A 24,958-nucleotide genomic window follows, 5' to 3' on the forward strand; every position below is an offset into this window, starting at 1 on the left:
ATCTAGAGGTAGTTTAAATTTACTCAATACAAATTCATCCTTTTTTTTCCTACTGGTTTAAATTTTTTCCATTTCTGAGATACATCTTCCGAAACTACAGCGCCCCTCACCCATTCTCAGGGTCTTCACATGTGAGAAGAAAACGACATTACTTTCCTTTATCAAATGCTAATTCACCTGCCATGTTCTACTCTCTTGCACCGATGTGTCATGAATGGGAATTTGAGTTTCTTCAAAGGAAAGTGCTTTTAGTAAAAAATGCCATATATGTCATTCTAATCATTTAAAAATCACTTAAGGTGATATGTATTTCAGGGGAAAACACTACTTTGAATCTTACAGAGAATAAAACTAGCTTGCTGTTTCATCAATTGAAGTTGATACAGAATAGGCTGGAAACATGTTTTGATACACTTATCTGTTACTGCAAGGCTGTCAAAAAACTTGGATTTTCAAAACTGCTTTTCCATTCTCATGGATTTAAAAGTGTTTTTAAAATTACTTTGGCAGTTTCTGAAATTTGCATTTCTACCTTTGTATATTTTATAGAATATATGACTAAATTATATGCATTTTTTAGATCAGAACTCCGAATTTTCAAAAGGTAAGTGGCACTTCTCAGCACGAACATACTGAGAAACAGAGATGAAAATTAATATTAAATTGTTTGAAATGTCAGTCTTCTGAGTGAGAAAAGCAGATACAGTTACAGTTTAATTTCTTGCTACCTTGTGCAGGAGAACAGAAATAAACAGGAATTGTTTATCTCAAACAAAAGGTAAGGTGCAGGTCAGGGCACTTTCTTATGTGTGAAATGTGTATCAGTGAAGTGAAACGGCACATCCCTCAGCTGCTTTTTGAGGTGGTGGTGTTCTTGGCAGTCACAGTTAATCTAGGCTTTCCTGGGCCAACTCTACCAGATTTTGCAACTTTTATGACTTGCACTCAGAATTCAATCTTAAGTAATACTGAATGTCAATACAAAATGATAAAACCTATAATAAGGACTTCAAGGTTTATAAACCTTAAAGCACTATATGGCATCATTTAACATGACCATCATCATCTAGAGACGGTGTCATGGTGCAATACTGAAGATGCTTCTCTTGATTACAGCAGTTAAAATAGAAATACAGGCATTTTACAGGCATTTCCCCACAGTTTATTCTACTAGAAGGAATAGCTGACCTATGGCTGGGTTGTGATTACAATCTGTGAAGCATCTTGACCTTACTATGACAGAGATGAAACGATTCTTTGATTTGGCATTACAAGGAAAAACAGACCTGTGCAAGTAGTATCCCTCATTATCCTAGACTTGAACCTGCATGCAGTTATTTCTGCTGTTTTGGGTGACAATGAAAAATTGTAGTGCCTTTTCACTAATTGCCCTTGCTGAGCCTACTGACCTTATTAAAGGGGACCAGGATGGTGCTCAGTCTGTATTACCAGAACAACTTCTGATGGGATAATATACTACTTCCTTATCTTCGGTCACACAAAAGTTGGCCACTGAGTCTCTGGCTCCTTCTCTAGGTTTTCACACAGGACCCATTAAGACTGTAAGGACCATCAGGACTGTAAGATCAAACACTTCATGTGATAGAGATAAGTGGGATGAACACCTAGAGGTGCCATTTTCTCTCTATTGTTCAGAAGCCCAGCTGACTACTTGAAATACCATTTATTTCAGGTGGTTCACGGAAAAGAAAAATCCCTCCAAATCCAGACAGGTGTACTTAGGCAACGGGAAAGTTCAGACGCAGAAGAGTTAATCCAATTTTGAAAGTGCTTGATCTTGACTTTGTTACTAAAAATAAGAATTCAGTTTTACCAGTGCTGGTTTTCCTCCTAAATCTCTTCATGTGAGAGTGTTATTTAATAAGAAATGACTGAGGTTGAAAACCTACTCTAACCTCTGTAACAACCAGGTCTGCTTCTCAGAAATATATTTGAGGAAACACATAGCAAAAATCAATATGCAAGTGTCTAAGGCACATGGAAAGTCAACATCTCCTTGACACAAAGCTTTTACACTGCAATGGAAAAAGTACTTAACATTTAAATATTTATCAGGTTAAATTCTCAGCTAACTTACACAACACTAGAAACCAGGGAGTCCAGATGTTGCCATACAGATAATATAAAACATCATAATTTAACTACCCCTTTACTGCCTTAACTAGCATCTTTCTCTTCATTGATACAGAGTAAGGAACACCAGTTATTAATGCATACCAATATGTTTAATTTTGTAAATCAGCTTCCTCAACCTCTTGATGACAGCCTGTTCTCATTCAGGTATCTGTTTATTGTTTGGCACAGTTCAACTATCAAACACAAAAAATGAAGTGCAATAAAAACTGACACAAATTAAACGAATTGCAGGATATATTATGTCTTCACCTTCTTCTGAACAAATGTCTGATTAGTGCTTCTGGCATCTTCTGCATTGTGAATTTATGTCAATTTAACATTCTAGTGACTAAGATACTTTATATGTCAATTAAAAACTCAATAAAAAAATTCAGTGTCTCTCACTGTCAGCAGATGCATGTGTGAGAAATTCAGAAATGTTCACATCTAAAAATAAGAGAAAGCTGCATGTAGGCACTGAAGTGGGATGAAAGCTGCATATTTGATTTAATCATCTCTCAACACATCCCCATATTCCCTATCAAAGTACATTACTAGGACTTAGCTGTTGTTCTTGTAACTACAAAACTGGGAACTCTTTTCACTTGGATTTATTACTAATTCTGAAACAAAATATGACCGTGTTTTAAGGTAGGAGGACCCCATGTAGCTGTTTATACACCAGAAGAGCCATGTTCTGCTCTGAGAATGCAAATACTTGATTCTGATGCATTTTCAGCCTCACAGCTGAAAAGCAATCTTTCCAAACGTTGATATCACACTTTGAAATAACATACCTGACCTTTCTCTGAGTGCAAAGCTGGACAAGGTGACCTTGTGAGATTCCTTCCAACATGAATTATTCTGCAAATCTAACAATTAATTAGAGTTGTGAAGTCCTGATATATTATTCAGTCAAACTTTCTCAAGTTTAGCAATAAAACTTTGAAACTAACACCAGGCACCCAAACTGACTTATATTGCTATGAGATCACAAGACATACACTGACAATTTACACACTTCTTAGATGTTTTTCATCACTGAACAATGGTGATATGGTAATATAGGGTAACTTTCATTTTATCACATTTTAGACAAAAGAAGTCACTTTCTGTGAGTCTCTCAGTCACCTCTAAGGGCCTCCATTACAAGTATCTTATCTTAGACACCTAGCAAGAGTAAGCAGTTTCCAGCACCCATTAAGTAATAATTTAATTCATGTGCTGTTGTTGAATGTTGTATGTATAACTGCATTACCAACAGACGAACAGTGAAAGAGGATAATTCAGTACTGACACATAGTCCTCAACTCAGGAACAATTATTTAAAAATGACCCCTGCTACAGACCCTGTTTCAAGACCTAATTCAAAACCTTGTGAAGGCGGAAGAAATCGTATCATTAACTTTACTTATCTGATAGTCACAACAAGGATGTTTTAATTATTACAGCGCTTCAGCTTATCCCATCAAACTTCATGGAACCTAGAGCCCTGAATAGACACCTGGATTCTCTAAACATTTTAAGGGCACAGATATATGCAAGGACTTGTTTTCTACACAGTACAAGAAGTCAACAAAAACCTTCAGGTGGAACTGTCCCCCTTTTTTCCAAGGGTGAGTGATTAGGATACTACCAATCTCTAAAAAAAGAAAAAATCTTTTATTTAACTGCAAAAATGCAGACCGAGAGGCCAAGACAAAGAATGGTACTTTTCAATTACTAGTAAAATATTCCTCTTAATCAACACTGACTGAGAATGGCATTAGAAACGACTGTCAGGGTAAAATGAAAGTGACAGAAAGACTTGAAGCACAAAACTGTGCATTGAAGTTTTATACATTTTACCTGCAGCTCTGCTTTCTCTCCAAAGCCTGTACCCTGTGGACTTACCACTGAACAGTACTAATACAAATTCCAAATTTTCCTTTAAGAGGGCAAATCCTATATTGTACATATTCTGCAGTACCTAAATAGTGACAAATTCCTCATCTGGGGCAGCTTGAAAAATCAGCTTAACTTGCTTGAAAGACCACATATTGCACTTAAAAATGCCACAGTAATTGCCAATTAAAATAAAAGGTAAATGCTGTGCATACACAAGAACAAGGAAAATGCAAATTTTGGGGGTAGTCATACTTTAAAAATTTCAGACAGGGATAGTCTGTACCTGCTTGTTTAGGTAGAATACCAAGTCACATCATTTTCAATTAACTGTACAATGCAAAATCTCTTTAGTTAAAGAGATCATGGATGGCAGCAGAGAAGAAAAGGCTGTCTGTCTTTCAGATAAAAGAAAGATGAAGCTGGCTGGTTTCCCAGGACTGAAAGGGGAATCCTGATTTGGAATGCCTTTTCACATGCAGAGTGGGTAGAGGGAATAGCAAGAAGGGAGGCTGCTGCAACAGTGCTGGCTGGGAGACTCCTAAGGACACAAGTCTACAGGGCTGGCTCAGGTAATGCACAGAAAATTCCCTAAAAGTCCAGAGGACTGTGTGGAAGGTGTATGAACCAGAAAGTCACTGAAGGTTGCAGGGGCAGACTGCAAGGAAACAATTCATCCTGCAAAGATGCTGTTTACAGGAGACCGGTTTACTCTCAAGCTTTTCTGCTCCATCCAGCTGATCCAAGTTTTGTCTAATTAAAGAAAAAAAAACTACATTAAAGTTAGCAATTTCTGATACCATTCCAACAAAATGTGGCTTCAGAGAATGGAAGTCTGTAGGTGCACTCACTGTAAGGAAGACAGTGGGACAACTTTGGCATGAGGTGCTGGCCTGATTGGCACTGCCAGAAGCAAGAGGTCTGCAGGTAATCCTCAAGTTAAAACCTGCATTCCCAGCAGGAAGAGAATAATGTCATATCCTCAAACTAAGGCACCAGTATAGCCTGAGGAAATAGAAGGGTGGGTTTGTTATTCTACTTTCCCTTCCTCACCTTTTTTTTCTGAGAGAAAGGGACAGGTGAAGAAGAGGGAAAGAACATGGAGATGACATAACTGCACAGAGGTCATCTACATAGCTTTTAGAGGACCTGTGGGATAAAAGTGATTTTCTTCTGCCTAAGTGAACAGTCAAAAGCAAATAAAAGTGATTTTTGTCAACTCAGTGGCATCTACCGGGGCTGGGGGGAGAAGCTAATGGACCCATGGAGAAGTTTAGCAGAGACAGGACCTGCTTCAAGGAAGGAAAAGAAGCATTCTAAAATGCTGAGCACATGAATAGAAGCCAAAAAATGTTGTGGTACCAGAGGGACACAGGTGTGCTGTGCAGCCTAGATCACTGAAACAAGGAAGAACAAAACAGGCAATATCAGTAGTGGATCTTGCCCTCAGCTGGGAGAGAGAAAAGGCTGAGAAACCTTTCCCTTGGGTGCACTCTTGGGAAGCAACAAAGACTGTATTATTTTCTGTGGAAAAGGGTCCTGGCAGTCAAGTGAAAATGAATGTGGTCTAACCTGTGACCAGAAATGCACTTGGGCAGTGTGTTCTAGGAGAGAAAACTGGGTGTTGCAGTTTTCTGTTCCAGTACTAAGTAGACGAGATTAACCATGGGTTTGAATTTTGGGAAGGAGAAGGTTGAATATGACTGCTCTCTTGGCCAAGGGACACATGGCACATTGCAAAAGCAACAAAGAAGGAGAAAAAAAGAAGGTCCTTTTAAAGACATGGAGCATGCCTGAAATGAAACTCAGGAAGAAGACCTCACTACAAATAAAGAAAATGTTGCTATGGGGATGGCTCAGATAAATTTTAACCACCAACCTGCAGCAATATAACAACACAGTTGATAGATTTGTGTGAAAAGCAAAACAGATTGGTCAATTCAATGAAGTCTAGTATGAAACTTCTGGCCATTGTGAAAAAGGGTCTTTTTGTTTTTTCTTTTTGTTTGTGGCTCAGTACAGGTGAGTCTGGATTTTAGCAAGCTTTCCAATGTATTTTCCAGGTGCCTCAATACTGATTTATGGGCTGTTGGCAGCAGCAGAATTAAATATATCATTCGCTGGCACATTTCAGTAAAAAAATGTCAGCCGGGAATGGAACGACAGCACCACTGAAAAGAAAGCTTTATAAAGGCAATAAACACCCCCCAACAAACACAATTCTAGCTATGTAACTTTACTATATATACAGTTGGAAAATTCTCCTTTTAAAAAGGTTATCTTATGGAGAAAATTCAAGCTTGTGAGGCAGTGTGTCACCACAAGAACCTGACGCACTAACAAAAAATCAGAAAGAGAAGAGATAAATAGCATGTCGAATTTGCCTAGGCAGAAGGATGCTTAAGAATCTACCCTGACAAAGCACAAGCTCCTTTTGAGGCTTCCTTTGCATAGCAACAGCCAAGGCATCCTGCAATACATATACAATACACTGAAGTGCAATATCACAAAAATGGATTGACTACGAGTTGAAATCCTTGACCACTGCTGATGTCTAGAATTTTTAAAAATCAGCTCTATGATAGGCCCTGTTTGCTAAAAAATACTGGAGAACAAGAGCAGTAATGACCACTATTACTGTTTCTTTGAAGTTCAATGATGAAAGCCAAAGAAACGAACATACAAAGATCACAGCTGAAATGGTTCAAGAATTATAATCATAACTCCCCTGTCATATTGGCATGTTTGGACTGTTTTTAAGCTGCAGCAAATTACTACTGCAATTATGAAGTACAATTTCTCAGAATAACTCTACAAATAACAAAAATCAGAGCAGCACTGTACAGCTATTATTAGCTGTCTATGTAAATAAATATATTAATGTTATTATATTCAACAGACTGTTCCCACATTTTTAATATTTATCTTTGCTTTTATGATGTGTTACTTAAGAATTTAATAAAATATTAAAATGTTGAGGTTGTGCAAATTTATTGTCCCTAATTTGACCAGTATTTTGAATGGCACATGAGATTAAGACAGCTCAATTTTAAATGTATAGTGTTACATTCCTAAATGAAATTTGCAGATCTGGGAATATTAGTACAATGAGACAATCCTCCTAATATGAGAGGAGTGACTGCCTTGTTTTAACAACTTGCAGAGCACTGCTGTAATGAAGCATTAACCCTAAGATAGCACTGGATGCAAATAATAAACATTATGATCGTAGTATCTATTTATAAAATTCTGTAATTAAAAGTAGGGAAGAAATATGCTGTAATGATAACAAATAAACAAGTTAGGAAAAATTAACAGAAAATATGCTCCTAATGTACAGAAGTAGAAATAGTTGGGTTATGATTGTTGAAATAGTTAAAAATCTACAAAGTGATTAGTTTTCAAAGACAGAACATGAAAATAAAAGCTCAATGACCCACAGTGTTTGGATGAATTTCAGCTAAAAAAACCCCACCAAATGCCTGAACAAAATAAAACATGTCCAAACCCCCAGCTGTGTTCTTACCATACAATCAGAATTCAGGGGCAATAATGATTTACATAAATTATTGTCCTTTTCCTTAACAGTGTATTTGTGAAGCCAGAGTCTCCCAGTTCTCTTCCTGGAGCTACTAATCTGCCCAGTAAATTCCTGTAAATTCTTAAAATTTTTATGACTTGTTACTTCATGACTCCAGAGTTACTTGCAATAGGTAATCTGAGGATCAGGAGGGGGTGTTCTGTTTAAATCCTTGATCTGGAAGGTGCAAGTGTTACTGCCAGCCTAAGAATGAAATGCTAAAGCAGAACAAAGCCACTGCTTTTCTTACAGAGATTACAGCATGAGAGATCAAGAAACATTGCATGATGTTTAATTAATTTAACAATTCCTTGATATATACTAGCAAGCTGTCACATAAAATCTGAATATGACACACTAGAGAAAAAATTAAAGAAATTTTCACTGTGCTCATTCTGCTGCGAACTGGAAAAAAAAAAAAAGCAAACAACCAACCCCAATACCATAGTATAAATAGATTGTTTGGAAAGAACATACCTATTAACTCTTTATTTCTGACATCTAAGGCCATGTTTCGTAAAGCTGTAGCAACTGCACATACCACCCGGTCATTGTCTATCCGGAGCAGTTCCACCAGGATTGGCAATCCTTTCTCTTTGCGGACGGCAGCGCGGATGTACACTGACCACTGCAAAGACACAGGGGACAGAGAGTGGCAACAAAGTCAGGAATCCACCACAGTGAGCCATCTGAGCTTACAGCACAGTAAGGGCTAACAGAAGCATTTGGGTGCAAAACTCAAAGGAGTGGAAATAACTGCATTGATGATGCTAGGCATCCATTTGATTTGGTAACCAGCACTCTTTTTTTTTTTATGGTGACAGAGAAATAAATGATGAATTGACTTTACTCCCAGCATCCCTGGTGACATTTTCACTGCCCAAGTCTGCAGATGACTTACTTTTCACCAGCGTTTTGAATGCAATATCTAATGATGCTTGTTTACTGCAAAACCAACAACGTTTATTTTACAAAGTATGTATTACAAAGCAAGTTCAAGAGGTCTGAGCATTCTTTGTTGTTACCATAAGAATTACTCAGTCTACAAACATGAAAACACTATTATCATTTCTCTTGTGATTGTTAACTTGTGCAGAAGGAAAGCTAAGGATAATAACTACATGCCTGGTTTTGGCAGCTGTAGTGATCCTAACTGGAATACTACCGTACATTGATCTGTTGGCGATTCCCTCCAGAGCTGACCTGAGGGTGGTGTGTGCCTGTGCTGTGCCTGGCTGCAGGATAAACCCAGTGGCTGACTCTATCAGAGAAGCCTAAAGGCATCTCCCCCTGACAGCTGGTCATGACACCACTGGCACGGCCTTGTCTTTTTATCAAAGCGAGCAGTATGTTCTCATGTAAACATCCTTTTTATTTGACAGCAGAAATGATGAATAGAGTTGTTTACTTCTAAGAAACCCTTTAGGAGCTCTAAAGACTATAATGCCAGTGAACAAGGGATCTGTGCAGTGTGCTGTGAGTAGGAGGTCCATCCAGAGCTGCACAGCTTGGGGTTCCCAGCACATGAAGGAGTGAAAGAGCAGCTATACTAGCCTGTCTTCCACTCTGCTGTTATCTCCTGCAGTTGCAAAGCATGTAAACAGGACAGCAGCTGTGACCTTCTAGGGTTAAAATATATGGGCACTGCCAAAGTTAAGATGTTTGGACACCTGCAGACGTACAGGTCTCCTCAGCATAGCCCAAATGAAAACAAGCCATCCAGAGGCAAACATTCCTTTCACTTCACAATCTCTTCTCTGGAATTTTCATGAAGTTCACATTCATGCTTCTTGTACCGACAGTTGAAAGGAAATTATTGAAGCAGAGTGTCTCTTTCCTTTCAGTGCTATGGCATGGATGCTTATCTTGTCATTGTACCTGGAAGGCGAAGACAAGTTCTCAAAGGCCTTTGCTTTTTGAAATATTTCAAATATTTCAGAAACTAGGATGGTAAGTCTTAGGATTTTCTCATCTAGATGGCCCTTCTCTTTTGATAAAGACATCCCACTGTAAAGAATAATTACATTGTAATAGCATTACTCCATAGCCAGGCAGAGTAAAACCAAAAAAAAGGTTAGCACATTCACTGTCAGCAGACCCTGCTTAAGCCCTGCATATGGCCTCTACTTACCACAGTAAGCGCTTGCCTTAAAAGCATCTGTTTATATAAGATACGTGCCCTGAATAGCAAAAATCAGAATATATATTTATGATAAAAACAGTAGATATGGAGACAGACAAGAACTACAGTGTTGGAATGTCTGTAGTGCAAATTCATTCCAGGTGATATAATTCTGGGGAAATTGGGAAAAAGGAAAAGAAACCGGCATTTAAAGAGTATTTTTAAATCAATTCTCCTCTGTAATAACTATGAAAAAAAAAAAAAAAGCCACTTGGCTGGACTTTGTTGTAGATGAAAGTGATAATGGTTATGATAAGTTTTCTAGTCAGTTAAGTTGGACAAGGCGTTCTCAGCATCCCTGTGCACAATAATGTGTCTAAAATAAAAATGTGCTGTCATTTCATGCAGCGAAGCAAACAGCTTAGGGGAGATAAGTGAGAGCAGGACTCTTGATTGATCTTCTTCTATGGTCTCTCCTCCAGTCTCTTCTCTAGAACCAGTGTATAGGATGATCATATAAAAAAACTAAAACAGATCTTAAGGATCAATGAATTAACAGGAAGTATTTTCCAAAACATAGTTTCTTTCCTATACCTGATTTTAATGCGATATTCAATATAAAGGATGCTATGGAAACAAGAAATGGGTATTTCTAACCTTCCTGGTTTAATAAATATGTATTTACCTGCCAGTTAGATGTATTCTCACCTGCAGCTGGGAAATGAGCAATACTTCCTTGCACTTAAAAAATGCTGTATTTTGTACATCTCTCCCAGGAGAAGCATCTCTTGTGTCTGCTGTGATTACAAAGTGACTGCCAGTGTGAGAGTTCAAGGTAGCACTAAGAATATTTTGAGAAAGTAGTGAGCCTATATGGTTGAGGTGAGAGTTCAAGCTAGCTGAGAGTATTCTGAAAGATGCTGTCGTTCGTTGCAGAAGTACCTCACTGATGTAGCAAATCCAAAATGGGCTACATGGGGAACCAGTGGTGGTGTTTGTGTTGAGGGAAAAAAAGCTTATCTGTCTCTTCAATACCAAGGAGAATGAGAAATGATCCTTTAGATAATTCACTATATTTTGATATATTTATATTATATTCACTATAAAACCTCAGCAAACAGTTTTCCTTTGATTTTTTACTCACCTACCAAGAGAAAACATTAGCACTTGTTTCATAAAGCCAGGTTTACAACAGAATTCTTGGGATGCAGTATTTTCATCCATTCCAACCCAAAAGTTTAGGAGGAACAAATTAGGGAATGTTTTAGTTTTAAGCCTATGGAGAGTAGGAGACATTGTAGGAGAAACACTGAAATAACTCAGTATGAAAAAAAAAAAAGAGAAAATATAAATCTCCTTACTAAATAAACAATGCACAAGCCTTCAGGATCTGTAATGAACCAATTAATTTGATTACAACAGTAAAAAATAGAGCTCCAAAGCTTCCACAGGGGAAGGATCCAGATACAATGTTTTACAGATACACATATGCCCACATATATATAAAACAACGGACGGAGGACTACAGAAAAGTTAAGTAGAAAACCTCTCCTCTCCCCTGTGTACTCCTCTCCCTCCCAAGCTGTCTTTTTCCAGAGGATGTCATCCACTTTGGGAAAAGTTCACAGACTCCTCAATGTGTGATTTGCTATCATTTCATCTGCTGTTTCAAGTCATGAACCTTAGGCAGAGAGAAATGCTTTTAATTGTTTCAACGGCCTCTGGAGAACTTTCCATGTGGAAAGTGGTATGAACTGTCTGGTTCTCTTTCCTTAAGCTGCCAATTAGGACAAGTCTCTGCAAGCAATTACGCTGCGCTGTGAGGGTTTCAGGGAAGCTCAAATTGAGATGCCTCAAAAGGCTATTTCATTCTTGCAGAGAATCGAGAAATTGATTCAGTCTTGTGTATACTGATGATCCTTCCGTTTGCCTAAAGCCATCACGGAGTGCCTGCATTTCCACATCGTGGGTCAATTGCTAATATGAGCTCAGTGAAGTATAAAAGCAAAGAGATGAAACATCATAAGAAAGAAAAGAGACAAAGGGTTTGTTGCCTATCAGTAAGGAAATGAGCCACTCTGCTAATACGCTTAATCATCCTGTTTTGCACAAATCAGTGGCAGTGCCAACTATCAAATAGCTGTTCAGTTCGTAAAGCAAAAAGCATTCCTGTGGGAACGGCAAACACTTTAGCGGGAACAAGCAGCTAGAAAATAAAATAGAATCGTTGTTGCATCAGCTTGAGGCTAAATTACCAGAGACAAGCACAGGAGTCACAGTCTGTGCATGAATACACTTTACCAATAATGGAATTTGGGGGGGCATAACTACTACACATCCCTTTGAAGGTATATAGTAGAGCTCCATGTCCACTTTCATTAGTAGTTCCCTGTCTATTTTCATCACAGTAATTAGGTAGAAAAATAGAGTAAACCTGCAAACTACTTTTTCGTTTGTCAGTTACCGTTTGCAGAAGTGAACAGCGTTTGCAGAAGCCTCTAGGGATTTAAGATTATATTAGGATGAAACTCAAGAAAAGAGTAATTACTCTAGATAAAACTCATTTATATTTTTCAGAACACTTGAAAAGCATTTATTCAGTTAACTCCTTTTGATGTATCATATGGTTTTCTTTATTTCCCTATGAAGCAGCAACACAGGAGACCAACCTGAACAACGAAGAACTTTCCATCATAAAACGAAAAAGAAAAAAACTACCAAAATAAATCCCACCCCCCCAAAAATGCAAGGAATAGCAACAATTGTATACACTTGACATTTTGAATGGATTCACTTTCCTGCCATTGACATCAGTGTTCCCGAAGTATCTGCAGAATATTTCATCACATACTTCAGCTTTGACTAGATTTCAGAATTTATTGATACAGTACAACACTGCGACCAAAGACTATTGAGTTTCTGAGTATTAAGTGGAACTACTGAGACATAAACTACAACATAAAAGCTAAACCAGGGCAGCAGACAAAGCAAAACTAAATTACTCAGCAAACTAGAGAACCAGGAAGATTACAGAGACTTCAGGTCTGCTAGGAAAGGCTTAGAAAGACTCCATGCTAACAGTAGTAAAGTAGCAGAAAGAGAACTGTATGTTGAATAATCAAAGATCAATGAGTAATTAAAGATTAATATTCCTCTCTGTCTGATCAGACTCAATGTAATATACCTATCAGGAAAAAAAAAGAAAATATTTTTATATTCAAAAATTACAGATCTACTTTACTCAAATCTCTGTTGGGATCCCTAAGAAGTCACATGACCTGACAGAGAGCAAAGCTCTGCAATCTTTGTTAGCTTTCTGCAGTTTCTGAACAGATCAGAAAGAGACTTCCCTAGGACTTTCTGCCCTGATTGCAGTGTTCTGTTCTCAGAAATGATCGTATCTGGTATACTACCGGCAAGTTCTCTAATCTTTGTGTTGGGACAAGAGAAGAGTATTAACTGGTTACTCTTCTCTTGCTCCCAAGCCTTACCCAAGCTTAAAGAGAAAGGAAAAAAATCCAGTAAAGATAAAGAAAAAAGAAGATAAAAATCCAGTAAAGATACAAAGTTAAATAAGTGAACTAGAGAAAAATAAAACAGTGTTAACAGAAGTTATCTTAAACAGGAAGGTAAAACTGAAAAGGAACTGCCCCAACACCTCATCATTCTTGGTACAAGTAGGTACTGTGTTTCCAAAATGATCTGAGAACTTTTAGGATCAATTTTCCAAACATTGTAACTAATATAATTTAAAAAGAAAATATTTGGGACAAAAGTGACACATCTCATGGGAAGAAAACTCCCTTTTCAAAGGGACTACTTTGAACATGAAGCCACTATGAACTACTGTGCGACCATTCCACATACAGATGTCCATGGTGATTTCCTCATGATGTCTGTGATACAAGTGTTTGCAGCAGCAGGTCTTGCTTTTCAAATATTGTCCTGCCCCTTCAATTTTGTCTTCTGACCCCAAGAGCCAATACATCTCCCTTTAACAATGATGCCTCATTTATGAGGTGTTTCTACCCTGGTAAGAATTCTTGACAGAATAAAGCATTGGAATTCCTGACAGAATAAATTTCCTATTTAAAAAATTGACTTTGTTGATTACATAGAAAGTAAGCCATTTCACTGTAATCCAAAAAAACTTTCTCCTGGAACAGCCTGATGAAACTTCAAAGGGTTAATACATAAATGACTAGAGTCATCAAGAAAGTCTGGCAAGGAACTCACAATATGTCCTTGCCTGATAAAGAGAAGATTGATAACCTAGATGTCTGCTGCTTTGGAAAATAATTACTCATTATCTTCAAGTGTCTGGATGGAAAGGAGCTTGAAACTCTTTCTCATACTACCCTTTGAAGCAGTTGCACTGACCTTGTGTCTAAATTGGTCCCTTTTATGTTTTCAGTTTCCTTATCTAATACTTTACTTAATGGAACTCTCGCTCCTATGAGAGTCAGATTTCCCTAGCATGGAATTAACAAGGTAAATGCAGTTGCTTGTCTAAGGAACAAAGACCAAGATAGCATCTAGCCTATCTCAAGAGATCAGGCCAATGACCTATAAACTCCATTCACATGGGTACTGTACCTGTATATTAGGGATCAAAGGCAGGGACATTCAGTAGTTTAACCAAAGAGCCTCCTCATTCCCTGCTGAATATGATCAAACATGAAACAGAAAGGACAGAAGCTAGAAAGAACCAGCCAAAGAATGCTATAGTTTCATGAGACTGATACTGACCTCAACAGAGAAGCACTTGCTCCTCATGTTACAAAGGAGAAGAAAGGAGGAGGGTCAGCAGAACTGCTACCCTGGACTTGCAGAGGACGAACTTCAGACTGTGTAAGAGACTGGTTCACAGAGTACCTTGGGAGACAGTACTGAAGGGCAAAGAAGTCCAGGGAAGCTAGACATTTTTCAAGCAGGAAATCTTAAAAGGTTGCTCCCGTTGTTGACAGGACCAAGTCATCCCTGTATGTTAGAAGATGAGTCGGTGGGGAAAAGCAGCAGCCTGGCTGAACAAAGAGCTTTGCCGGAGCTCAGGAAAAAAATGAGCAGAGATCTTCCCTCACCTACGGAAGGGAGTTCAGGAGGACTACATGGACCTTTTGAGGTTCCAGGGAGAAAATCAGAAGGGCCAAATTCCACCTAGAACTCGATCTGGCTACTGCTGTAAAAGACAACAAAAATGTTTCTATAAATACAGCAGCAACAATAAGAAGGCTACGGAGAGTATCAATCCTTTGTTGGATGCAGGGGGAAACACAGTGACAGGAGATTAGGAAAAGGTTGAGGTACCTAAAATGCCTCTTACCCTTGGATCACAACAATCCCAGGCAGCGCTACAGGCCGGGGCAGAGTGGCTGGAAAATGGCCCAGTGAAAAAGGACCTGGGGGTGCTGGTGACAGGGGTTGAATGTGATCCAGCGTGTGTCCAGGTGACCAAGAAGGCCAAGGACATCCAGGCCTGTATCAGTAATAGTGTGGAAAAGGGAGTTGCTCTTCCTGTCATTGAAGAAGATGAGGGAGTTCACAAAGCCTGTAAAGTAATTGAGATGGAAGACTGAGTGCACGAAAGGGACTAACCAAGGCCCAGAACAGGCGCGCTATCTGCTCCAATGTAAGCCATTGTGTCGCCAGAAGAAATACAGTAAATCTTGTCTCCTGGTTTTAAAAGATAGGTGTTGCCTATGTACGTCATGATAGTATCTTTCTTTTTTTTTTTTTCAGGATCATTTGAATGAAGAAATTATTTTTAAGGGTTTGACAAAACTAAGGAAATGCCACTTGTGGTGACAACACTGCATTACCAACTGCATGTAATAGAATAGGGAACTTATGACCAGAGGCAATGGGCAGTATGTGAAACACAAGACTTTTGCAGAACAGCAGGAATTGCTTTTTCACTTGTGAGGGGGACTGAGCACTGGCACAGGTTGCCCAGAGAGGTTGTAGAGTCTCCAGCCTTGGAGACATTCAGAAAACCATCTGTCCCAGACAACTGCCTCTAGCTGGCCTTGCTTAAGCAGGGGCTTGGACCAGATAACCTCCAGGGGTCCCTGCCAACCTCAGCTCTTTCATGATTCTATGCGTTCAGGGCAACAGGTTCTGCAATATTGCAGTAATGTCCAGCAGATAAACTGACATCAGCCTAAGTTCAGCTGTCAGTTACATACACAAAGACACAGTAATAATCAGATATCCTAAAATTTCCTTTCTTCCTGAGAGGGTAATTTTATTCAGAAGGGACATAACCTTGGATGCTTGACGTTGTTAACTCGAGGACATTTTGCATATAACTTTTTACAGGCTCAGGAGATTTAATGTGTCAATAGCCAATTGACCAAGGTGAAAACTAAAAAGAACTTGCCATTTTTATTTTCACCATCTGAGGAGAAGTACTAATGCCAGACTACATATAAAAAGATCATCTTTTACAGGATCACTCTTGTAATTTTAAACCGTGTAATTTTTTCAATCCAAGGCATTAAAAAAAAAATTATATGAGGTTGCAGAAAGAACTTCTGGTTTAAAGAGTTATAGTGGGAGAGATTTCTTAATAAGCAGGCAATTGTCTTCAGAATAGAGCTGAGGGAGTCAGAAAGTCTCCTTTTTTCTTATTCCACATTTTTGCACAAATTTGGTTAAACCCAAATTAAGTGGCAAAGAAAAATAACAGAGCTCCCAGTGAAAGTTAATGCCTAATGGGAAATAAAGAGTTTGCACTGCTTCCAAAGGCACATCTCAAACCTTATTTGTTCAGGGAAAACTCCAGCTAAGATTGATGAGGAAAGTATTTCCCTAGTTTTATTATTTCATATTTCTAGGCAGCTTTAATATTCAAGTTCATATTAAGTATAATTACAAAAAGCCAATTCTTTGAAAAAAAATAATCTTAGAGCAGCAATGAGAGGAAGCAAACCCAATAGCCACACTTTCCACGTGTTGCTCCTTCTGTCTGCAGGATGTCCAGGGTACCATGAAATTACCATGGTTATGATCTGATGGGATAAAATGTTTTGGGAAGCAATGACTTCTCTAAACCAGCAACCCTTCCAGTCCCACGTAGCAGCTGGGCTCTGCAGAAGGTGGTAGGTGGGTGCAGATCCAGGGCTGACAAGCTGCCCCATATTGCTGTCAGGTAGCAGCACTGTGCTTGGAGTGTGTATTACTGGCAGCCAGTAATAACCAGCCCTGTCAGGAGGGGGACACCCAGTGACCCCCTGCTGGTATCATAGGCCACTGTACAGGGCAGCACTTCGACCTCAGGCAAGGTGATACCCTGGCAGTGATGTGGAAAATGTTAATTTGTCCAGTCTTTCCAAAAGACTTACGTATTTGGCTGTCTCCATAGATTTTATTCCAGAAGGGCCAATCCTGTCTTTCACAGATGCATCAAGTAAGCACATGGATAAAAAAGAAATCACTGTGAGGATATGCATGCAATTTTCCATGACAGAGATGGTTCTTCTCCTTCAGATTCCAATACCAGTGTCCTCCTTATGTGACATCTTGATGCAGAACAGCAAGATGAACAAATGTCCGTGTTTATCTGAAACAGTCTCTTCCAAAATGAGTTCTGCTTTGCATATAGGCTGTGAATCTCTTTTAAGACCAGAATATACACCAAAGTCAAGATATGCAGTCATAAGGTACGCCAGGTTAAATTTTCACACAGCAAATATTCCTCCTCATACCTCAAAATCAGTACTCTGTTTTACTGAAAAACCTTCATTTGGACCTCTGAATATATCTGTGACCAAGATGCTCCTTTTTTGATTTGTTACAGACTATGCTTGATCTATCTAACAATAATTGCACTGACCAAATATTTCATCAGTCATTCTAAAAAACTCCCAAGTTTTACTTTGCAGTTGGGTAATATATGTCAAGACTTTAGTTTAAAGTGCTTCATTTTGACATAGAAAGGTTGTACGTAAACGTAAGTATGTTACACTTCTTTCTTTTATGTTAGTATTTGGCATTAGAAGGAATCCCTGCAACTGAAGCAGTGCTAAAAATTTCCCACAGATTACGTTTCAGCATGTGCATGTGTCCATTTTATGTGTATGTATCCCTGAGAAACTATATTCCCTGAAATAATGAAAACTTTCAGCCTCTCTGAGCTATTAATCCTTAAAGCTACATACTGCTGCTTTCTTCTTGTGCCTGAAATTCTCCAAAGTAGTCTAGGGGATTTCTACACATGTCATCTGTTAATTCTAGTGGCAGACATTTATCTAAATCCTCTACACAACTTTTTATTTTTAAAAAATTACTCAGGCTTCTTTTTATCTGCTCACTTTCCCTCTGTAATAGCACTGGCTTAGCACTGCCTGTGTTAAAAATATTACCTCTTGGCCACCCAAGAGGATTAGACAGCTTTGTACCAAAGGAACCAAAAGGGCGAAACAGCCAGGAAAGAATTATGCAAGTGCATAATATCAACTGGATTGTAATTTTCTCCAGAAGAGACTGTATCTTCAGTAGCGTGTGAGCACACCCGGTAGGCTGGGTGCCTCTACAGTCTGCGATTCTTCTGGCATTAAAATAATGCTAATTGGAAAAAGCCCACGACCGCTCTTGCTATTAATAGCAACATTGTTTATCTTCATACAGTTTGCTCTTCTCTCTTTCAGTCCATCAAAAAGTTCCTCTTGAAAGAATTCAAGTTTAAAAAAACCCCCCTTTTTTTACACAATTACCATTTGTTGGAGGAACTAAAAAAATTAAAATCTCCCTTAGGAATAACCTCTTTTAAGAGTTTTCTATCTTTTATTTCAGTCATTTTATATCTGGACTGCAGCAGTGGAAAGGAGAGGTCAAAAGGTGGAAACATCAATGCTTATGTAATCCCCAAAGAGGATTACTCCCCTCACAAAAATGGCTAGTATGACATGTGAAATTAAGGATATTCATTCTGTGTCTGCACATCCCTTGTAATAGAATTGGTGAGTCTTTAGAAAAATAGTGCAATATGAGAACAACTCAGCTTTTCTCATGGTATCAGCACAGATAGTATTAAAGTCCAAAAACAGTTTTTCTAAGCCAGCACTTGCCAAAGAGCTCTGCAGAACCTCCTTTCCTCTCCCTGTTCACTTCTGCCAACTAAAGGATGACAGGTATACAGATTTATTAGAAATGGGAGAAGGGACACCACATGGATTTTAGCACTTCTATTAGTGCTGGCAAACACGGATGCATTGTTTTCTCCTTTAGACCAGGGCTACACCCATTCCCAGATGGATAGGACATATTTATTGCATTTTTCTGCCAGGATTACACCATCTGAAGCAGTCTAAAACATGAGAATAATAAAACTATAATGATTTTCAGGCACAGTGCTTACATAGGACAAAAAACACTGAACAGATACTTTGTTAAATCATTGTACATGCCACTGAATTCAACAGTCAAAGATATATTATAAGTCTGGTGGAACACGACTATTAAAAAAACCCAACAAAACATCACATGCCTTGGAAGAACTAGTGAGTGTGCCAACCCAACTTCCAATAAAACTTTATGGGAAAAAGAAAATTTAGTGTCAGTGCTAATATTTCAAAATGAATGTCTAATTAAATTGGTATTTACATATCACGTACAAATGTGCAACTGCTTAAAACCCAACAGGATACCTTCTGAGACATAACTTTGATCAGTGCACTTCCCCGTGAATGACTGTTTCCATTGTAAATGAGAAAAGTTCCTGATGAGAGTTAATTTAAAATCAATGCATTACAGTTACACCATAGGATTAGACAGTTAGTACTTTCACCCAATTAAACCAGTTTACCATCAGGAAAGCTGCCCTAAAAAATAAACAAAGTTCAATGTTACCTAGAATTTTACTGATCTGTTCTAAATTTGCAAGTATTTTCTTAAATTTTTAACTTGATATACTGCAAATAATACGTGAAAGAAAAATGGTGCTTTTGAATTCAATCGAAAAATAGGATTAGCTGGAGTAGAGTGCCTTGATTGCACATTTCCTCATTCATTGTATATAATTAATCACATTATGAATATATTTTAATAATGCCTTTTTTTAAAAAAAAAGTAGATGCTAAGATTACTTGTGCTGGTGTCACATCATTTATATCTTACTCTGCTGTGCCCTGGTTTCACCTAAGGGACAGAATGTCAACCAGTTTCTGCAGTGACAAAACAATATGGTTTCATTTGATTGCCACTGGTGGCATTTTTGGCTCACTTTATGTGGCTCTCTCACCCAGGTCCATAAAGAACTGCTTCTCCTCATTCTCCACATTTGGATATTGGTTTTCACTGGCAATTTTTCATACTTGACTTGACCGATGTGATCTTTGCTGCTGTATGCTGACATTTGCTATGATATGACTACCTAGGACTTGAAATACTATCTCAAATTTGACTTCAGATAGTTCTTTGGGAACAGAAGGTTATTCCACCACCAGAAGCACTTAGATACATTTGTTTCACCAACCTGCTGTCAGCTGTAGGGCGGTTTCAGAACCAAAGAGGAAATTCGTATTGGGTTTATATTCCTACCTTCCAACTCCCAGCAGCCAAGTTCTGCAGTGCCCCTGCTGCCCCCTCCAGCGTGTCTGGATTTGAGCACTCAGAAAGAAGTGTGAGGTAGGGTTTGACTATTGAAGGGTGCCACAGCATCTGGATTCCTTTGGGTGGTTCTGCACAGTCTGGGAGAGGTCCTACGCCATCCCACTGTTGGAAAGCACAAATCAGATTGTCAGCAAGAACAGTGAAATACATTTGAGAATTGCCTCAGTTGAAACTGTAACATCTGGGAAGGCATCTGCCCATAAACAGATGTTCTCAATTTTTGTACATCATGTGATTCTTCATGGAGGAACCAAATTTCCTACTCAACATTCCTTATAGACAAGCTATAAGATTGGCAGAAATCCCAATGTTTTAGCTAGCTGACATAACAAAACCACTTTTCACTGCATGTATTTTTTTGTGTGGGAACAGAAGCCCAATGAATGTTATCTTAAGAGGCAAATCTAGAACTTGCATGGGGAGAAGAGATTTTCTTTTCACATCCTTCTCAGTTCTCCACATTCTCTCTCCTCCCATGAGAGGAAAAACAACACAGAATGCTACTATGGAAAACAAAATCATTCAAGGCCATGAGCCCCCATCCCATGAAAGGCACAAGTGTGACAAGTCTTCCTCAACTGCACAACTTCTGGCTTCTCACAGTGAGGGTGTAGGAGGTATTCAGCCAGCCGTGTGGTCTGAGACACCAATGCAATTGGCAGAACCAGCTCTCACAAAACACAGTGCTCTTCATCACATACAGAGTTTTGCCATGAAAAACATCCCAATTCTGATATCCAAAATGTGCAATATTTAATCCTGAACAAGAGGTAGGTTATTGCACAAAACCCACTCTTACCAGAAATAAATACTTTATCCAGGAGGACAGGGATCCTTCTCTCCAGTGGAGCACACAACATTTACACTTACGTATGAAACACCTCAAAGGAAAATACAGACTTTCTTTTTGACTTTTGAACAAAGGTAAGATGTGGAATACACTTTCAATACAATTTTAAATGGAAATCTACTTATGTATTTCTTGTATATTTTGTTTTGAATGATAAAGAGATTTTAATACTTCATGGCTCTACTGCCACTGTTAGAACAAGCCTTAACTTTTTTATAAAATATCTTCTTTAACACCTCTGACATGTCCACATTGCATAATACAATAAAAAGTAAACCTTTTAGTACCCTGGGTTAGAGATTACTGTGTTTACATAAACAAAAAATCTGGACCGTAACATTAAAAATCTACTAAACATACAAATATAGCATAAGTCAAATTAAATCCTGGTTTAAATCTGCAACAGTTAATTTAACTAGTTATGACGGTACAATAATACTTGCACTGGGAAAGACTTCGAACCTCTTGTTTTCAGGAAGTATCAATCATAATTTTATTTACAGTGACTTTAAAAATCAAATACATATATTTTAAGGGACAATCAATTAGGTCTTCCTTAATTGCAACTAACCCAATTTCAACAAGGTTTTGTGTGCTTAATACCTTTAGGGATGAAACCCACTATTTTTTTTTCTAAATTAAAGCAGAACAAATACCAAAGTGGAAAGCTAGAGGAACCACTTCATATACATGAGCAGTTACCAGAAAGCAGAAAGCAGCTCATATGTCAAACTCACTATGCTGGACAAATATTATCATAGTTTAAAAGAACTGGCATAGCAATGCCCAGTGATGGTTGAGAAAGTAGAGGAAAAATACCTTCTGGAGAAACAATGCCTTCAAATGACACTATTACGGGGATGTGTCTCTGAAATTTTTAATATATTTCTGCCTTTAAACCAATAGATTGTTTTCAGTGCATGTGACTCAGTTCTTCTTTTTCCTCCTTATAAATCACCAGTCTCGCCAGAAATGAGTTCTTTTCAGCTCATAAAAAATACATTAAAGCCTGCTTCTTATTTTAACTCTCAGAATTCAATCATTTGTGCTGTCAGATTTTTTTGAAAACAAACGAGAGACATATCTTACAGGTCAAATCTGACCTCACACCAGGTTTAGGTTTTGTACCTTAGTAAGTCCACTAATGAATGACTTGTGATCTCCAAGGGCACCAATTCAAGTCTTCACTTGTCTCATTCCAACTTGCACAAATTATGCATTATGCAACTGAAGAGTGTTTGCACAGGGTATATAATTACAAGGACAAAGCATATGAAATGCTTCAAATCTATCAGATCTACCCCTGTGAGGGGGTATATGCCTATGTGGGGGTATAATTTTTTTTTTTATGCTCAGCTATTTATACTCTTGTGATCCCAAGAAGTACTGAAAATCAGCTGATACACACAGAGCCCCATATACATGTTCACGCTATGCTGGTACATATGAAGCACTAGAAATTATCTAGCAGATCAATTAATATTTAATATTGTTTTGCCATTCTGTCCAGTAATGAGAAAACATTAAAAAAAAAAAAAGGAGACAAATTACTGCATTTCCCTGCCTTTCTTGCCTCTCACTTTCAGCATGATTGCATTAATTTATCACCAACTGTGAGGGAAGACCTTTTTCCCAAGACGCTCAGAGTCCACGTAATAATGATGAAAATCTTTGGTACCACACATACATGTGCAGTGAAAGCACAGGAGATTCAGTGACCCTGGAAAATATCCTGCTCTGCATGGGGCCATGTTTTGGATTTGTGCTGGAAACAGTGTTGAAAACCCAGGGATGTTATAGCCACTGCTGAGTAACACTGACGCAGCCTTTTCTGCTCCTCATCCCACCCCACAAGTGAGGAGAATGGGGATGCAGAGTTGGGAGTGAATACAGTCAGGACAGCTGACTCCAGCTGAGCAAGGGGACATTCCATACCACATGATGTCATACTCAGAATATAAAGCTATAGGGAAGGAGGAAGGGAAGACATTTGGAGAGATGGGGTTTGTTTACCCAAATCATTGTTATGCATGATGGAGCCCTGCTTTCCTGGGGATGGCTGAAGATGGGAAGAGTTCATGCCTGCCCAAGGGAAGTGGTGAATGAATTCCTCCCCTTGCTTTGCTTGCATGTGGGGCTTTTGCTTCCCCCATTAAACTGCTTTTACCTCAACCCACGGGTTTTCTCACTTTCACTCTTCTTCGCCTCCGCCCCACTGCGACAGCGGCTGTGTGGGTTTGGCTGCTGACTGGGGTTAGACCACCACACCTGCCGTGCCTGTGGCAGCCTCTGCACTGCAGGGCTCAGTGGCTTCTGGTGTCTTCTATGTAGCTTTAGTGCCTGAAGCTGTACAGCCCCACTGCTGCAGGGCATGCAGAACTGACACAGGTAAGCAAAGAAGCTATTGCAAAGGAGATGTGCCTGGTTTTCACTCATTTATTTCATCAACATCAATTGTCAGAGCAAAAAAAAAATACATTGTTCCCCAAGTGGTATTAGAGTTCATATCAAAAATAGTGGTTAAGGCATGGCAGAAGTTGCTTTGCAGTTTGCATTGCTAAATATTAATGAGCTGAGGCAGCATCCTCACCCAGTAAACACCTCTAACCAGTAAATTACTGGAAGAGTTACTATACGGTTGCAGCCCATCAGGAATGATCAGGAAGGTCTATTTGAAATAGACTGAGGCTGCAGTAGAAGCCTCCAAAAAAGAGGACAACACGCAATTACTCTTCCTAGTTTATACTAAGGAGAAAAAAAAAATCATAAACAAATATTCCTTCCAGGCTTCCCTCCTTCAGCTGAAATTACCCACATATATTGTGGTTGAAGCTGACAAACTGCTTGTTACGTGGGTGAGATACAAATATCTCATTTCCTGAGACTGGTGCAAAAAAAGGATGAAAGAAAAAGAAAAAAGCCAAATACCAAGATCTTTTAAGAACAACAGACTTTTGATAGTAAGAGTACTCTAACAAAACTTCTAAATTTTCATAATTGTAAGAAATTTGAGAGGAGGAAAGATCACTCATCGAGATGCTCTCCTGTGCCGTACAACAGATTATCTACCACCACCTTTCTCATTTTAATGAAAGCAAATCCATATTTATAGTGCAATCGTACTAAATACCTGGGAGGACTTCAACTCAGCAAGAGAAGTACACTCTGCTAATTTTGGGGTTTGAACTAGTAACAACCTCAAATTGGTGGGGTTTGCTTTTAAATAGGTATCACATGACAATAGGTTTCCCTGTGATAACAAAACAACAGTGTTTTACTTTTATTACGTATGAATACATCTTTTACCCCAGTCTGTACAAATTACCACTACTAAAAATATATAGAAAGAAGTTAAAACAAACCCCAGCAATGTCTAAAACCATCTAGACCTCTCTCCAATGATCCTAGACATTTGGGATAGTCTGATGACACTGTAGCTATGCTCCTTGACGCAGCAGTGATAACATTCATATCAGCAATTACACAGCACTTACTAAAACCATTTCTGAAATGCTGAAGACTTTTCAATTAACAGGACCCCTAAGAATACACTGGTATCTCATCCTGCATGTCTCTTAGTGGCTGTGACAGTCTCTGCCAGCTCTCCCTAGACATGTCTGTCCAATAACCTCTTTTGGACACCTTTGTCCAAGAGGTGAATTGGCCAAAGCTGTCTAGAGCAGAAATCAGAAATTCAGCAACGAAAATACACCCAAGTCACAGAGCTTGATTTCAGCATCCATGCACAGCTGACACTAAGCAGGCAGGAATGCCA

General features: G+C 38.7%; 1 protein-coding gene across 5 annotated transcripts in view; it reads right to left on the minus strand.

The window, feature by feature from the left end:
• CTNND2 (catenin delta 2) overlaps positions 1-24,958 on the minus strand; it is a 640,488-nt gene that overhangs the window by 62,238 nt on the left and 553,292 nt on the right. For all 5 annotated transcript variants that reach the window (XM_066186189.1, XM_066186180.1, XM_066186212.1 and 2 more), the window contains 2 exons: positions 20,262-20,435; positions 8,078-8,228 (listed from right to left, as the gene is read on the minus strand). In XM_066186189.1, coding sequence (XP_066042286.1) covers positions 8,078-8,228; positions 20,262-20,435 — 325 coding nt within the window. The remainder of the gene's footprint in view (positions 1-8,077; positions 8,229-20,261; positions 20,436-24,958) is intronic.

This window comes from Chamaea fasciata, unplaced genomic scaffold (genome assembly GCF_029207755.1).
Source record: "Chamaea fasciata isolate MVZ Bird 193981 ecotype frontalis unplaced genomic scaffold, bChaFas1.0.hap1 SCAF_1, whole genome shotgun sequence".
In the NCBI taxonomy this organism is placed as follows: domain Eukaryota; kingdom Metazoa; phylum Chordata; class Aves; order Passeriformes; family Sylviidae; genus Chamaea; species Chamaea fasciata.